The sequence below is a fragment of the Hippocampus guttulatus genome, chromosome 19 (assembly GCF_054856545.1).
Source record: "Hippocampus guttulatus isolate MCC_2025c chromosome 19, RoL_Hgut_1.0, whole genome shotgun sequence".
NCBI lineage: Eukaryota > Metazoa > Chordata > Actinopteri > Syngnathiformes > Syngnathidae > Hippocampus > Hippocampus guttulatus.
Genome location: NC_141279.1, coordinates 848,897 through 864,818, shown reverse-complemented (window position 1 = coordinate 864,818; position 15,922 = coordinate 848,897). Strand labels below are relative to the sequence as shown.

Here is a 15,922-nt window from a genome sequence, read left to right as displayed (position 1 = left end):
GAACGTCGACTTCATCCTTGAATCACCCGTTCTTTATTTCAAGCCCGTGAATCAAATCAAACAGATGGCAGAGCGCAATTGTGGCTTTTGCACAAGGAGTCACGTTCGATGCATTCCACACTCGTGATAAAATAAGAAATGTAAAACAGGAAGGCGAAGCGCCCGCACGCCGTCGTCGCAACGGCAAAGCTCAATCGCTGGACGCAAAGCACGTGGAAAGAAATTTCATGGGATGCGATTGAAGAATCCATATTTCAAGACGGAGGAAAAAAAAACAAAACCCGCAGCTATCCTTCCGATGCAGTTAGATCCAAATGGCCAGCAGCAAGGGCAAGACGCCGAGGCTGGAAAGAGTCGCCGCGGCCGAGGAGCTGCCGGTGTCGAGCGGGCACACAAAGCCGGCGTCCTGGTCCACGCCGGTGGAGGTGTAGGTGACAAAACTAACGGTGGCCCCCGCCACTTGCGCCGTAATCCAGTCTTGGTAAAAGGACAAGCGAGCGAAGACCTCGGGGAAAAGCCCCGTGGCGCAGGGGACGCCGAAACTGGCCAGACCCGCCTGGATCCACACCGAGCCTTGCTTGCACTGCACCGGGCCGCCCGAATCGCCCTGAAAGCACATTTCGCGGCTGAGCCGCGACGCCGAGAGCGAGCCATCAAACCGGTCAGAGCCGGCCGCGTCATAAGACAGAAACCTGGCAGATTCCTCTGTCCCGCTCCCCTGCGCAGATCATATTGCTGGTGACGTCTACGTTTTCCACCAGGCTGTAGACGCAGCTGCACTGCCCGTTTCCAATGATGGGAATTTCAACCTCTTGCAGCCTTTCAAAGGCCACGAGTGGCTCTGCGGGAGAAGGAAAAGTCATTTCGGCCATCGACGGGACGCCAATACCCGACACCGATGACTCGGGACCGCCCTTTTGCTCCGGAGCCTCGCCTTGATTTGCTTTCAAAGCAATTCCACTGTCGAGCACCAGATGGCGGCATGCTGGTTTTTGTGGGACACTCCGTTTGAAAGAACCGGCCTAAAAAGAGCAAGTAGAGTATTTCGCCTCGTCCTCGCTTTTGCTGAGGATTATTGGATGGCAAATCTTCAATGCTGCTTTGTACCCCGATAGGAAGCAATGGCTGCAAGTTCATGTTTGGCCTTCATTATTGATGACGATTGTAATGGGGCAAATCAACAAAGGGAGGGATTAGTACATTTTTGTTGGTGCCATTGCTCCGGCGTCCTCTCAATAAATGCCCCCTGCCCCCCAGGCTTGGGTGCTTGCCTTATTGTTGGCTGTGAGTGCACACATGTCCTGGAGAGAAAGGGTGGGAGCCTTTTTGCGTTTCTGAAAAAGTGCTCCCCAGACGGTTGTTTTTGAGTCGATTATTGCTCGCTGCCTTTTTGAACTCTGGTGAGCGATTCCGGTCAATGCGAGTGAATGTTGAAGGAAAGTGTGACGGTAATACTCGCCGTCACTGCTCAGTCTGCCCCATCCGGTGCCCCAGCACCTGGTGCCGTTGTGGAACCGGCTGGAGTTGCTCGCCATGCAGATGGGCCTGATGAAGTCGCTGTACGTGACGGGGCTGCTCAGCCTCATCAGCGCAATGTCGTTTTGAAAGTTGTCATCGTTGTAGTCCGGGTGAACGATGATTCGGGCCAACGTTCGGCTGACCTCGTTCGGACCCGTGGTGCTTTGATTCTGTTTTCCAAAGAACAGGCGCCAAAGTCGAAGGTCCGTGCTAAGTTTGAGAAGGGGGGTGGAGGGGGAAAGGGTCAATTCGCCATTTATTGTGCACTTGCGCAGTCTCGTGCAACAAAGAATTTGAATGGACGGAATATGAAATGATGTCAGTCGTGACTTGACTTGAACTTGAGCTCATTCCGGAGAGGGCCCGCGGGAGCGCGTTTGCCAGCCAGCCACCTGTGACTCCGCTCTGCCGGGGGGGGGGGGGCCTTACGTGGAAATGCAGTGGGCCGCGGTGAGCACCCATTCCTCGCTGATCACGCTCCCTCCGCAAGTGTGACTCCCGTTGACGTGCAAGCTGACCTGCCAGGGCCACGAGCCCGCCGGGGCATCCTCGCCTCCCACGATCCTCGGGTTGAGCGGCGCCGTTCCGCACTCTAGGGCAGCGGGGGCGGGGGCATTGGTGGCTCTGGGATTCGGCGATGGCCGGAACTTGCGGGAGGGGAGGAGGGGGGGCCGAGCGCGATGCGCAACCTACCTTGAGCTTTTGAGCCACCTATTGGAAAGAGAACAACAAAGTGAGTCAGTGGCACGATTCACTTTTCGGGGCACGTTTGACGGCGTTCATTTGACGTCGGACGGCTTGTCCAACGTTCGGACCAATTGAAACAAAAATGACAAGGAAACGACCAACAGAGGGAGACCGAACGGGAAGCCTGGCGGTTGGCTCTTTAGTGCCCCCTAGACCTTGGACTCGAAAGGAAAACAACAGTGAAGACCAGGAAAAGACCAAAAAAACCTTAACAGACACCAACCGTTGCCCTCATTCTTCAAAACAAGTGATGTCGCTTTATTTTGCCCCCCCCCCCCCCAAAAAAAATTGAACGTGAACCCCGAATTTTGGACAAAATTAGAGCGCATCCACGCTTCAAGGAAAAGTTGACCCATAAAATCGGAGCAGATTCTTTTTTTCTTTTTAACCTGAAGAATGACTACAAATTCCCGGTCAAGCGACGTTTTTGCTCCCCTTTGAATTTTGGGACACGGTGTGCGATCCCTGCGCCGAATCATTTTTAAAAGAGTCATCCAATATTTCCCGGGCAAGCTGATCTCGGACCATTGCGAGCACCCGCTTTCTCCCAATGACCTTTCGGAACGGAAACCGAGAGACCCCCCGCGGCCGCGCGTGCGCCCACCGTGAATTGTGAGTAGCAGAGCCCAGAGGAGAGCCCGCGTTGTCCGCAGCATCGTGTCGTTCAAGTGCAGGAGGAAGCTCGCTTGCCGTTTTATTTGCTGGCCCTCCCGCGTCTATTTATACAATAGCCACTCCTGCGAAACCGGTTTGTGTTACCCCGACGTGCGTTGTCACGCCGTGCGATATTTGCGCCGAGCACAATGGCACATCATCTGAACGGGTCGTGTTTTTCCAGCGATGCGTTTAAGGACTTTTGTAATCAATCCGATGTCAATGGCCCAACTTTGGAATGCGCTCCGACCGGTCTCGACTGTCTGTCCCCAATCACGTCGCGACAATGTGCTCTGTCATCATTGCGGTTCTCTGTTCTCTCCACGTTGCCGGCGGAGACGGGAAGAAAAAAAAAAAAAGGATCCGCGCTCTCTTTCGAACGAAGACACTCTGGTGAGAAGTAGAAATAGCCATGCGCTAAGTTCAAGTCAAAGCACCCTTCGGTACATGCGGGAGTCAACATGATTTTTTATTTATTTTTTCCTGCGACGGATCTTTGTACGGGCACCTTTTATCGGGCCTCGCGAGACAATCTTATCTTGGTTTTCTCTGTAAAACACTCAACCGCCTTTTCCAATGCACACATGCCCGCATTCAGTGTGGCTCACTCAAAGTTGTCCCGCATCCGTCACGTATTGTGAAATGACTTTTGTTTTTGAAATGGGCCTGCGTGCGTGTGCGTCCGTCGTACTTTGACATCTCTCGCTCGGGCTCTTTCACGGGTGGCGCGAACAGCGAAAAGCTATTGGCTGACTGTCTGAAAAAGGCTAAAGGATCAAAATTTTGGGACATCTTTTTGCTTGAAATGACTCATGTCGGCAATTCAATAGGCCTGTTAGTTGGAAGCCCGTCTTCTTGAGGTTCGGAACTTGCGGATTTGCATATTGCCTGTTTTTTTTTGGTTCGGTATTTGTTCATATTTATTACGATTTAGGATTGGTCTTTCTTTCTTTCCATCTCCTGTTGACTGTAAATAGGTGTCCCATCAAGATCTTGACAAGTGACAAAATGCAGTTAGCGGGAATCCTTTCCGCTCTGCATGTTGACTCACGATCGAGCCTTTGAAAGGAGCAAGATTTTTCAGACAAAGAAAGGAGGAGGAAAGACAAAGAGATTGCGTGGCAGCTTGGCATGCCAGCTCAAGATAGCAAGCGCAAACAATCGTGCGAAACACAAGTGCCCCCTGAAACTGCTTCGAGGTGCGGCCCTTCAAAGTCAAGTGGAACAAGTGAACCGCCATGCATGAAAAAAAAAAACTAACCATCAGCTCAGACTAATTAGTTTTGGAAAGATGGTTTGTTTTTGGTGCCTAGCGTGTAGTTTCACTTTTGGGTGTTTTTTCAAGTCAAGCTGAGCTGGGGGGGGGGGGGGGGGGGCGCCATGCAATCGACATTTTCCACACGTTCTCATGACGGGCACAAGGCCCGAATAGTTCAGGCAACTAACAAACTAACGCAAGCTAAAAGCGCTCTCGCCAAAAATGCAAACTTACTGACACCGCATTTGACGTTCCCCAAGAAGACCGGCTTCAGGGATTTGTTTTTTCCGAAAATAGTTTCTGAGCCATACGTAGAGTGCCTGAGAAAAGAATCTGAACCGTAAGAGCAGGTCGGAAGGAGTTGCAGTCTCACAAGAGCGATCGGCCACTGAAGCTCAGCGGGATTCCCTTTTGTTGACGGCAACGCCGCGCCAATGGCAAGTAGGCCCGCAACCTTGGCCCCGCGCCACTTTGAATTTTAAGTGAGCGCTTTGGCCACTCGGCTTGTCCCTCCCAGTTCATCCAGCTCCTTCTCACTCCGCCGGGGACGGCTCCGCATTTCACGTTTTGCTGCCCGGGGGGACTATACGTACTTCTTCTTTCCCGTGCGGCAAGTGCAGCCCACGCCCCGTCGCCTAGCGGCTCCCTATATAAGAGCGCAAGAGGGCCCCGCCGTAAGAAGCCCTTCTCGAGACCGGCCCGGCCATGCGGTGTAAAGTCCTTGCCTTCCTGCTCTCCTTGCACCTCATAAACAAGGGTGAGTATCGTGTCCTCCTGGCGCAAAGCCTGCCGCGTCGCTTGATTTTATGCCGCCAAATTCCAGTGAAGTGAGCAGGTAGCGTCTGACATCAGAAGATGGCCTTTTCTGTTCAGGAGGCACGTTTGATGCCGAGTCTCTGGCACTCGGCCGCGTGTGCGCGTTTGTGTGTGTTTTTGTTCCCGCTAGAAATGCTGTGATCAGTCTTTGGTGCGCTCATGTCCCGATCGGGGTTCTTAGCGTCGGGCTAATCGATGTTGAGATGCTGCGGCGCCGCTTTGAATCATCTCGCGAGTGGCCGCGTGTGCTTGATGCTGAATGTCGAGCGACATTTTGATTCTTCCCCGATTAAAAATTGACACTTAGTTTCATGAACATGACAGCACGACATGTCAACGGACTTTATCTGAAGGCAAAACCATGCCGTGCCTTTCAAACTATAACGTTCTCTTAGTTTTATGTTTACTTTGATGGTAAACTACCACCGTCAGCGGTTAAATATATCCAACTATATCCATATATCGGCATGTTTAAGGAGTAACGGAAGGATCGCTCGGACGGTCGACGCCCCCCCACACCTCGCGCGGGCGCGGCCTTTTAAAAGTTCAACAACATTGGCCTCCAAGGTGTCAGCCGTCACTCGCTCGCTTTGTGGCTGGCAAACGATGAGGTCAGGGGACACGCAAACTTTTCCACGGCACGCTTTTATGTTTGCTGACAGGTATTTATTGCGCCGGTTACTAATTAAGCCCGTCGGGCGAAAAGGCTCGACCGAACGGCTTTATGTTCCCCTCAAGAACGGGCACTCGTTGCAGCCACTTCAAAAGAAAGAATTTCTGAAAGAACGCCATCCGCGCTCTTGGCGCGTGTTTACGCAGCGCGCCCTCCAAGATGTTTGGAACACGATGTTGTTCTTTCCACGTGGGCGGCAGTCTTTCGTCAGAAAAGTGTGAAGTGCTCTCTCTTTCTCTTTTGCGTCTTCCCTCGACCCCAAACGGCCTCGGTCTTAGCGTCCTGCGGCGAAATACGAGCCGGCCCCGATGCGAACGCCAGCCTCCCTTGCAACGCCAGCCTCAAGTTGGACGAAGCCGACGAGGCGCTGCTGGAAGTCGACTGGCTGCGCAACGGCTCCGCCGTGGCCTCGTTCAGGAACGCCACCGCTCGGACAAAAGACGGCTTCTTTTGGACCACGGGCCGTTTCCTCGCCGGAGACTTTTCGGTGACCGTCGTCGGGGTGGGCCTGAGCCTGCAGGGGCTGTACCGATGCACCGTCCGCCGCAACTCGTCGACGCTGCACGCGAGCGCGGTGACGCTCAGGGTCATTGGTATGTTGGCGCCGCTTGTTCTTTTCTTTTCTTTTTTCCACAGGCGACAGCGCAAACGGAACCAAAGGGCAGATTTTGCGCGGATGACAAACGTGTCCGTCGCCATTCTCTCTCGATTGAGTCGGACAGGTCGTAGGTCACGGGAATGAAGAAAAGCCTTTTGAAATGATTTGGCATCGGAGATGGCACGTTTCCCATTGCTGTGGAAATCGGAGGGGAGCGAGGCAAATGTCAAGCGGTTGCTTTTGCGTCCCTTCTTTTTGGTCTCCCAAGCCCCGCCCACTGTGTCGGCACCTCAACATTGGACGGCGTTGGGGGCGGCGAGCCAGCTGGAATGCCGCGCGGACGGCTTCTACCCTCCGCCCGTGGCCTTCGCCTGGACCAGAGACGGCCAGGTCATTCGCTCCGCCGCCCGGCTGGATGGGGAGAGGACGGCCGACGGCTTCTACAGAGCGGCGGCCAACCTCACCTACTACCCGAGTCGATGGGACCGGAACGCGACGTTCGGCTGCCGAGTGAGTCACAACGGCGTCGACCAGGAGCTCAAGTTTCAACTCAACATCACCCGTGAGTGCCCCCTTTTTCGATTTTTCCGAGGAAAAGCCCCGACGGCTCGGAGCGGCCATGTTTGTTAGGGGCGGGCCGAAGAAAGATGCCCTTTTTCCGGGTTGTCGCGGGACCGTTTGATTGACGGTTGACAGCCGGGCGAGTCAAAACCTCGCGTTTCATGCGCAAACGTGCACTTATATGACGTCTGCTCAATTCCAGCGTCATATTTGGCCCTGGAGCGTAGACCATTGCCGAACATCATTTCACGGTTTTATTCCGAAGAGCGACGAGTTGACGTGTGCCCCCTTCAGACACCCCCGCCGTCAGACTCTCAGCCATCCCGTCGCCGACGCCCGACGGTCCGCTCACCCTCTGCTGCCACCTGGAAAGCTTCTTCCCGGAGGAGACGTCCGTCTCCTGGCTGCAAAACGGCACGGCCCTGCCCGAGCCGCCGGACCCCGAGCGCAACCCGGACGGGAGCTTCCGAAGCACGCGCTACTTCACGCTGAGCCGCCAGCAGCGCCGGCGAGGCGGGGAAGTGGAGTGTGCGGTTCGGCAGCCCGGGGCGGCGCCGCCCGCCCGGGCCGCCGCGCACCTGCGAGAACTGGATCCACGAGGTGACGCTCGCCGTTGGCCGTCCGGGAGCATCCTTTCGGGGAATCGCGCTTTTTTTTTTTTTTGGCGTGGCGTCCACGCAGGTCGGCGACTGACGACAAAACACGTTCCGTCCTTTTTGCGCAACTTAGGATGGCACAACATTCCGGGCCGGGTCGCACAAGGCCGAGTTCACAAGAGGGCGTTTGAGCAAACAAAGAAACGACAAAAAAAAAAAGCACCTCGCATGACTTCTGTCTGTGCGCGTCCATCAAAACGCGGCTTTTATCTCACCTCGTCTCACGTTATCGGATGATGATCTGTATTATTTTTCGTTCTCCAGATGAGGAACCGGTTCTGACGAAATCCGCGAAGGCATCCGTGGCGATGATGTGTATCTCCCTGGTGCTCGTCTTCCTCTTGTGCTTTGGCTTTTCCTGGAGGCGAAGAGACGGTGAGGGCGGCCTTCGTTCTACAGACGAATCGAGAGACCGCCTTCGGGCGGTCCATGAGGTTTTCCCCAGATGAAGCCTATTTTGAATAAAACCCCTTTTCATTCCCAATACCTTTCTTCAAAAATGGGCCATTGGCATAAATGTTCCTTCGGTTACCAGTTTGGTCCCCAACATGTCAGAAAAGAGGCCAGGATGTTCCAAAGATTTTTTTTATTTTTTTTACCTTTCCTCAATGATTCATCAACAAAAAGACGTGTTGTGTTTTGACTGACGTACGTCCCCATTTCCATTTTGTCAGAGAAGCAAAAGTCTTTGGCGGTGTCGGGAATCCTCCTCCCCCCTCGCATCGTCGTGGGTCAAAAGGGCAGGGTGAGCGTGAGCATCGAAGGAAGGCGGGTGGAGCGAGTCCAGACGGCGTGGTTCCTCAACGACGCGCCCATCTCCGACACCTCCCTCACAGGTAGCAAAGTCAGGCCCCGTTTGTGTCGAGCGAATATTTGCTGTCCGCGTCTTTCGCTTTACTTTTGCTGATTGTTTGGCATTGCAAATGACAATCTGGACTCAATCGAGCGTACCTGGATTAAAAAAAGAAGAAGAAAAAGGCAGCCCCCCCCGTTATGGGAAATGGAGAGGACTGCCGTTTTTGTCTGGCTCAGCATCACCGACTCTCTGCTCTCTGCTCTTTGCTCTGTTGCCATTCCTCAAACATCGTCCGACTGGAGGCGCCTCCGGAGCGACCTCGGCGCGCCTCTCCAACCGACTAACCGGCCCCCATCTGCCCTCCGGCCTCCCTCTCCCCCCGCCAGCTCCGGAGAAAGGCCCTTTGCTGCCCTCCAGAGGAGAGACGTGTTACTACAAGCTGCATTCGCAGGGCCCCCTGCACTCGACGGGGAGCGGCGTCCAGCAGCTGGTCTCGTCGCTGACGTTCATCCCGCAGATCTCCGTCCACAAGGGGGCCGTGTTCAAGTGTCAGGTGTCCTACGCGGGCAAGGACAAGATCGTGATGGAGAGAGTCTCCGAGAGGTTCACCGTTCTTTGTAAGGACTTTGGATTCATCGGCGCGTCAATGCTGAGAGATGCGCGTGTCGGGTTTCGGGGTCGACGGAAGACATCTGCACAAAATTTTTGTTGTTGTTGTTGTTGTTGTTGCTTTCAGCTGCACCAGAGGTTTCCGAAATTCAGCTGGCGGAAACACCGAACAACTCGGGTGAGGCGGACCTTAAACAAAACGTGTTCATGCCGGCAAGGCCGGAATCCTTTTCAAATCTGCCGCGACGCGCTCAATTCAGCTCTTTTGAATGAGCGGGGACAACATTTACACGTATTAGCTTCGCATGTACGGCCTGCTCCGTTTGGGTTGCCCGCCACCGCTTTAGATGTCCTTGATAATCCTAAAAAAACAGATATCTTAGCTTTTAGCCTCAAAATGTTTCCGCGTCGCCTTCGCTTCTTTTGCAGAGGTCATCAGCATGACGGTGCGCGCCTCCCATTTCCACCCGGACGTCATCACTTTCCGCTGGTTCTGTCAAGGGGGGGAGCTGAGCCCGGTGGCTTCGCAGGCCTCCACCTGCCCCCGACCCGACGGCGAGGGCTTTTTTTCGGCCTCCAGTCAGTGCAAACTGCCCCGGACGGAATTGGAACAGGGAGGCACCAGAGTGTGGGTCAGCGTCCATCACGTCGCCCTCAAGCAGCCCGTCACTCGAGAGACCAGAGGTCGGAGCCCGTCGCCGTTGAGATTTCAAGCGAGTCGAGCCAATGAGTCCGACGAGTCGCGAGTCACGTGACTCGTCCCCCCCCCCCCCCCCCCCCCGCAGGCTTCATCAAGCAGCCCCGCGTGTCCGACATCTCGCGCGCGGCCGACCGGTCGCTGACGCTGGGCTGCCAGATCAGCGATTTCTACCCGCCCGAGGTGACGGTCACTTGGCTGAGGGTGAGAGGCGGCGAGCGGGACGACAGCGAGGACGAGGTGATGGAGGGGGGCCGGCTGTGGGGCCCCGTGGAGATTCGCCCCAGACTCTATCGGGCCACGGCCACCTTGACCGCCGCCGAACGACGGCGGGGGGGAGGGATTAAATGCCGAGTCCAGCACCTGTCCCTGCAAGAACCCATCGAGAGACTTTGGAGGAATGTTGACATCGGTAAGAACGAATCGCCGGCCGGCTCTTTATGTTTCCTCTCGGCCTTTTCTGTATACAAGGAGGGCCCGCCGCATTCCAACAATCGCTGAACGCGGTATGCGAGGTGTCGACACTTTAAAGAAAGAAAGAAACGGCAGAATCAGCCGTCATCCGTCTCGGCCACTTGGCGCCAAGACGGCAATGGCGAACGTTTGGCATTTTGTGCAGTTGCTCCCGCCGTCCCCGCCTCCATTTCGGTGTGTTGGAGCAGCGAAGGAGTGGGCGTGTTCTCGCTGCTGTTGAAGGGGGGTCACCCCAAGGTCAAGTTACTGTGGACGGCGGGCGGGGCCACCCTCTCGCCGCTCCGGTCCGATGAGACGGAGGAGATCGGAGATGACGGGCGGAGGGAGCTGAAAAGCGTGTGCGCCCTCGAGAGGTCCGAGCGAGCGCCCGGGCGGAGCCGCGAACGGAGGAAGGCCCGCCCGACAAGTAACGGCGCATCCGCCGACCCCCTTCCGCCCTGCGCCGCCGTCCGCTCTCAGCTTGACGTTTCCCTTCCAGAAACCGAAGCGGCCGTCGCGTACCCGGACGCCGAAGGGATGGCGTACATCGACGAGAAAACGGACCGAGAGAACGACAACCGAGAGAAATGCGAAGAAAGCAAGTCGTCGGACGGGGACGAGGGCAGCGGCGACGACGACGACGAACGAGAGGACGACTCCGGAGCCTTGTACATCAACAGAGTTCATTTGACGACGGGGAGCGGGGAAAGCGAGAGAGCTCGCCTCCGAGTCCTGGTGGAGCTCACGCACCCGGCGCTCGCGCTGCCCGTTTACAGGAGCTGGACAGGCAAGACAACACGGGCCGTCGACAAGAGTTTGGGCGTGGGGGGCGGGGCTTTTGTGGCACGTCACGCCAAGAGAGGTCTTCTTATTTTGGTCACTTGGTCCTTTCTTTCAGAGCCTAACGAGGAGACGTCTTTCATGTGAAATTCAAGAAGCGTCATCCAATTCCAAGATGTCAGCGTTTTTCTACCGCTCGTTGAGAAAGGCGTTTGCCTTCCGCCACTTTGGGGCCTTTATTTATTCGGATGTTTCTTTCGGCCGCTCGGTCGTTGGCAAATGATCAAATCCCATCAAGTTCATCAAATAAAATATGTCTGCTTTCGGCTCGGGGCCGCATGAAGTCTCCGACTGTTTTCTGCGGCGGTTTTGAAAAAGCGGAAATAAGCCGCCCTGCGAAAATGACGTCGGCCGGCGAGCCCTTCCCCATTTCTCCAATTCGACTTCTCTCTTTGTATTTGTTGATGTCATTCGAACGCATCGAAGCGGCGCCGTCCTTTCGCAGCGATCGAAAGACAGGATGTCGGTCGACGTTCCTCTTGCCCAAAGGACGGCCGGCTGCGCAACGCAATGCCGAGCGTTACGAGGATGCGGTCGCAGCTATCGGCGTTCTCTCCGAACAAACTCGCCGGCCGCCGCGTGAGCGGCGCTCGAGGTTGAAAAGCTCTAAAAAGTATTTTGGGCTCATCGCATGCGGTGGAGTTCCAATTTGAAACTATTTCCTACAGGTCATTGCAATCACTTTTTGAGTAAGATTTGCTTTCCCCCCTTTTTTTCTTTTTTTAATTCACCTAGTGATGAGTCTTAACACGTTGATTTGTTGTCAAATATTAAAAACGATTTCAGATACACCTTTTTGAAAAATACATTTTATCATGAGGTTCGATCGATACATTAAAATGTGGACATGTATGCACACATTTCCATACACTGGGTTTTGTTCCAACATCCCATCGATTTGATGACCGACATAAATCGTCTTGGAAGACTGCACGTGGCCCGGCGTGCTTGGATTTGGAAACCTTGCCAAACTATGATCATAATTGGTCTTTGCATTCATTCTGGATCTTTCATTTCGATGGGAAAAGGTTGATTCTTGAATAAAAGACTCGTGATGGACAATCAAGAGAAAGTCCGTCGAAATTGTTTTTTTTTTTTTTCTCCTTCTCAGCTGCGTCTAATCACGCTCCTCGTTGGCCGGAAGGCTTTGTTTGCATTATGAGGAACCCAGGCCGTGGTGAGGAGAAGCAACTTTTTTGATGCCGATGCCGACCTGTGGCCAGCCGGGAGAACATTTGTGCTTGCATTACGACTCGTTGAAACGAGCGAGAAAGTTTCTTTCGCTGGAAAAGTTGTGGTTTTTGCCGATGGATCCAGCCAGAGTCGCGGGGACGCTGTGGAATGTTTTGGTGAGCGGCCGCGATGCACTCGGGCGTGTTCGTTCGCATTTGGGTTACCGCTGCTGGATCACTTGAAAGGATGGAAGCAACGCGTTTTTTTTAATGGTTTTTATTCTCTTTTCACACAGTGAATTTTGTGATTTTCACGATCACAAAACAAAACAAAAAAACATTCATTTGTTTTGAATTTTTAGCACTTATCTCCATAAAAATAAGGTGTCATGAATGATCGATCACAAGCAGAAATATTTACATGCGTACACACTTTTTTTTTTAACCTTCATGCTATTTGCGTGAAGTCACTTTGCCGTCAAGTCAGCCGTTTTCTTTTCCGCATCCCGACCGAATGTAACTTCCGCCGCCACAGGAAGTTTCAAAATAAGACGCTAAAAAGAAGAAACTCAGCGAATAAAGCGCGCCCCGTTGTCTGTTGCGCTTACTAAAACAAATCTGTACTTTGATGTGCTCATTGTCGCTTCGTTTTCGACGCGGACACGAGGTGGCGTCTTTGCATGCTATTCGTGGGATTGCGCCGTTTCGTTTTCCTTCTCGCGGTGTGCGGTTCTGACATGAAAAAGATCATATGTTGAAACAATCGAAACAACACTGCGAATAATTGACATGCCCTTTAATGTTTCATTGTACAAATATGGCACAAGCTATGATCATAAAATGTTTTACTATATTTAAAACTTCCATTACCCTTGTCCAGTCCTTGTCCAAGTTTGTTCTAATTATTTTTATTTTTGGATGACTACAATACTCTGTCAACAACCCGGGCAAAAATTAGCTTCTTCCGGCCTCTTCGTGCAAACGTCTTAATCACTTAGTTGAGATCATGGATCATTTTGAAAGGTAACGCGAGATGGATTTGAAGTCACGTCAACGTATTTGGGCATCGTTTTGGGGCTTATTTACGCGTTCAAAATGAATTTGGGTCAATTGTCTAGCCTTACCTGAAGTTGTAATGGAGTTCTCTGCAGAGTATTGGTGATTTTGCTTTTTGTCCCAGTAGATTTGGACTTTGTGCGACTTGTTCCCGATAGAGAAAAAAAAAAAGTCTGAAATGAACAAAATTATGACTTTGTTTTATCTGTGTGCCTGCTCGTCAGTACTATTTAGCCGGAGCGGTCAACCGATTCCTCAGGCCGGTACCTTTTAACATCACCAGTCATGATCTGCTCCAAGAATCCGTGGCTGAAAGTGGCTTCGGTGGCGACGGTCACGCCGCGGGCCTCTGTCAGGATCAGTCTGACGAGGCGGCACGTGAGCCGAGCGCACCGCTGCCCGCTCGGGCCGGTGAAAAAACCCAAAACGCTGCAATGGAGGGCGAAGAGAACTTGTCCGCAGACCATCGACCAACAGATGAGCACCGCGCAAGAATAACCACGTCGGACGTCGACGGAGAAGACGACGCGCCAACGCACGCGACCGAGATGGACACGGCGACCATCGCGGTCGACCTGAACCGCCGCGCTTATGGTAGCGAGAGGCAAATCAAATCAACAAACGTCAACGGACGGTCCGACGCGGTGACGGGCGAACAAGTTGGGGCGGACGAAGACGCTTACGAGGAAGAAGCGGAGGCCGAGCCGGCGCGGGAAATCGGCAAAGCCTTCAGAAATCTGCCCTCCCGTGTCTGCGAGGTGTCACGGCGGCCGCATCCTCCGACCCGCGAGGAGCCGCTTCCCGAGCACGACGGTGAGGCTTTCGCACGGGGAAATAAAATGCAAGGCCCCCCGCCAGTCGAGAAGTCGCAGGAAAACCTGCCCCGGCGGGATTCACGCGAAGAGGCGGAGAGCCGAGCGAAAGGCCCCGTCATCCTTGCCGGAGAAACCGAGGCCGCTCGCGCCACTTCAAAGATGGGAGTCAAACTCCCGGAGGGGGAATCGGGCGCGCCTCGCAGCCCGACTGCCGGCGACGCGGAAGACCTTCAGGAGGACATGGAAGCGCTTGCGCCGGAACGCGCTCGCCGGTCGCACGACGACGAGACCGGGGGGGAAACGCTCGGATTCTCCCGTGACGAAGAGCGGATGGGGGCGGGGGGCGGCCTCGGCGGACGGTCGCCGGCCGGAGGAGAGATGAAACCCGAAAGCTGCGCCGTGAGGGACCAGAGGTCAGAGGAGGTCACAAAATACGGAAAGGATCCGCTTGCGCCCGAGGTCAACCGGGGGCCGAATGAGACCACGACCGCTTCGGATCTCCGGACGACGACGACGAGAACCGAGGAAACGACGCTCCGCTCAGACGGCCGACGTCGAGAGGCCGTTCTCGATACGGGGATGCCGACCGCTCGCCCGGAAGGCCACTTTGACTCCAAACGAGACGACTTCTCAAATGAGTCTCGCTACGACGCAGAAAGCTTCACCATAATATCGTCCCCCGAGTCGGGCTTCTCGGACCGCTCCTTCGGCGAGTCCCGCACGGCCGCTTTTGCGGTCGAGCGAGCCGCCGCTCAAGAAGTTCTTGAGATGAAGTCCTTGGAAATCCCGAAGAGCGATTCCGAGGAGGAACCGGCCAGCTTTTCCGGCAAGAAGACGATCGCGCAATCGGCGGACAAGCCCGAGTGTCAACTTGAGGTACGAGATGATTCGGCAACGTTTGATTTCTTTTGTTTGTTTTCCACCTGCCTTAAAATAGCAGAGCGACCGGAAGCCCCGCTATTTTCATTGCAGGTGAGCGGCTCGGTGCTGAACTTTGCCCCCCAAAGGTCAAGGATGGCTGTGAAGAACCCCCGCGTCAGGCCACCGAAAGATCGCCGCTCGCTTCTCCAAAGGCCCTCGGCGCCTGCCGGAAGCTCTCCGCCGCCCCAGCCGCCATCCAAAATCCCCGTCGGCGTTCACGTGTTGGGAGGTTTCAGGTTCGGAATCCAACTGCCCGGTAGGTTTCGCGCCATGGATGACGCCCGCCTGTTTGGGTTGATTTTCGACAGTCGCTTAAAGGTCGTCGCGTTGTCGGTGTTTTTAGGGCTTGGTGCAGCGTTTCCTGTCGCAAAAAAGTCGCCAAAGATGGTAAGTGACGCTGAAGCGGAGTTTTGGGACCATTGTTGAAACGCTTCGTCGCATCTCTGCCGAACGACTGTCACGCGCTCGGATTCGGAGTCTGCCGGTCCTCCGTGGAGGGTCGAGCGAGGCCCCTTCGCTGGCCGTCTTTCAAACTCCGCTTTTGAGACTTGATTTTCCGTTGGACTCTTCTTGCGCGTTCTACCGTCTTGGCGATGAATTTGTCGTTGGCTGAATGATTTGCGCTCCGCGTACGACGCCGCTTGTTTTCAAGCGCTCTGAAAATTCAGCCGGGTTGATTTGAGCTTGAAATGTTTGCCGTGGACTCATTGAGGGGCGTCGCGCCAACAGGAAGCCGAGCTCAAAGCGCCGCCGAAGGCCGACGCCGCCAAACGAGCCGCCGGGCCGCCTCAACCAAAACGGATGCCGCCGAGACAAGCGGGGTGAATCCGAAGTCTTGTTGTTTTTCTTTCAACGCGGTGCAGTGGTTGACATTTGGTGTTGTTTTTAGATTGGGAAATCCATTCATGTCGGAGCTCAAGACCAAATTGAAGAAAGCCACCAAAAACTGAGATGAACTCAAATTTCCGGTGAATATCCGGAGATTACGTTTGTGCCAAGATGAATATCGCCATTATTATTCTGATTGTAATAAAGTCAAAAGCAAGCTCTTAACTGACACTTTTCTTTTGGAGTAAGAGGCC

At 54.3% G+C, this 15,922-nt stretch overlaps 3 protein-coding genes across 6 annotated transcripts; 2 read left to right on the top strand and 1 right to left on the bottom strand.

Moving 5' to 3' along the window:
- Positions 1-14: 14 nt before the first annotated feature.
- Positions 15-2,998, bottom strand: LOC147189400 (chymotrypsin-like protease CTRL-1). The gene is made up of 6 exons (XM_086138469.1): positions 2,870-2,998; positions 2,212-2,229; positions 1,948-2,110; positions 1,460-1,728; positions 693-841; positions 15-607 (listed from the first exon to the last, which is right to left on the bottom strand). Exons 1-6 carry the CDS (start codon positions 2,919-2,921, stop codon positions 305-307), a joined length of 954 nt encoding a protein of 317 aa, XP_085994595.1. The 5' UTR covers positions 2,922-2,998; the 3' UTR covers positions 15-304.
- A 1,329-nt stretch (positions 2,999-4,327) lies between these two features.
- LOC147189399 (uncharacterized) lies at positions 4,328-11,159 on the top strand. 3 transcript variants are annotated; one of them, XM_086138447.1, is made up of 13 exons: positions 4,343-4,934; positions 5,945-6,259; positions 6,533-6,826; positions 7,120-7,425; positions 7,746-7,856; positions 8,156-8,317; positions 8,580-8,894; positions 9,014-9,064; positions 9,316-9,570; positions 9,672-9,995; positions 10,203-10,463; positions 10,536-10,823; positions 10,935-11,159. In XM_086138447.1, the coding sequence occupies exons 1-13, from the start codon at positions 4,883-4,885 to the stop codon at positions 10,961-10,963; spliced, it is 2,763 nt and encodes a 920-aa protein (XP_085994573.1). In that variant the 5' UTR covers positions 4,343-4,882; the 3' UTR covers positions 10,964-11,159. The 3 variants fall into 3 exon arrangements, with proteins under 3 accessions (XP_085994575.1, XP_085994573.1, XP_085994574.1); XM_086138448.1 differs by having other exon boundaries at positions 4,345-4,934; positions 8,664-8,894; XM_086138449.1 differs by lacking the exons at positions 10,536-10,823; positions 10,935-11,159 and having other exon boundaries at positions 4,328-4,934; positions 9,672-10,239.
- Positions 11,160-11,288: 129 nt separating this feature from the next.
- LOC147189398 (uncharacterized) lies at positions 11,289-15,893 on the top strand. 2 transcript variants are annotated; one of them, XM_086138454.1, is made up of 7 exons: positions 11,289-11,489; positions 11,988-12,225; positions 13,329-14,795; positions 14,927-15,096; positions 15,184-15,227; positions 15,570-15,661; positions 15,730-15,893. In XM_086138454.1, exons 2-7 carry the CDS (start codon positions 12,076-12,078, stop codon positions 15,793-15,795), a joined length of 1,989 nt encoding a protein of 662 aa, XP_085994580.1. In that variant the 5' UTR covers positions 11,289-11,489; positions 11,988-12,075; the 3' UTR covers positions 15,796-15,893. The 2 variants fall into 2 exon arrangements, with proteins under 2 accessions (XP_085994580.1, XP_085994578.1); XM_086138452.1 differs by having other exon boundaries at positions 14,892-15,096.
- The last annotated feature ends 29 nt before the right edge of the window (positions 15,894-15,922 follow it).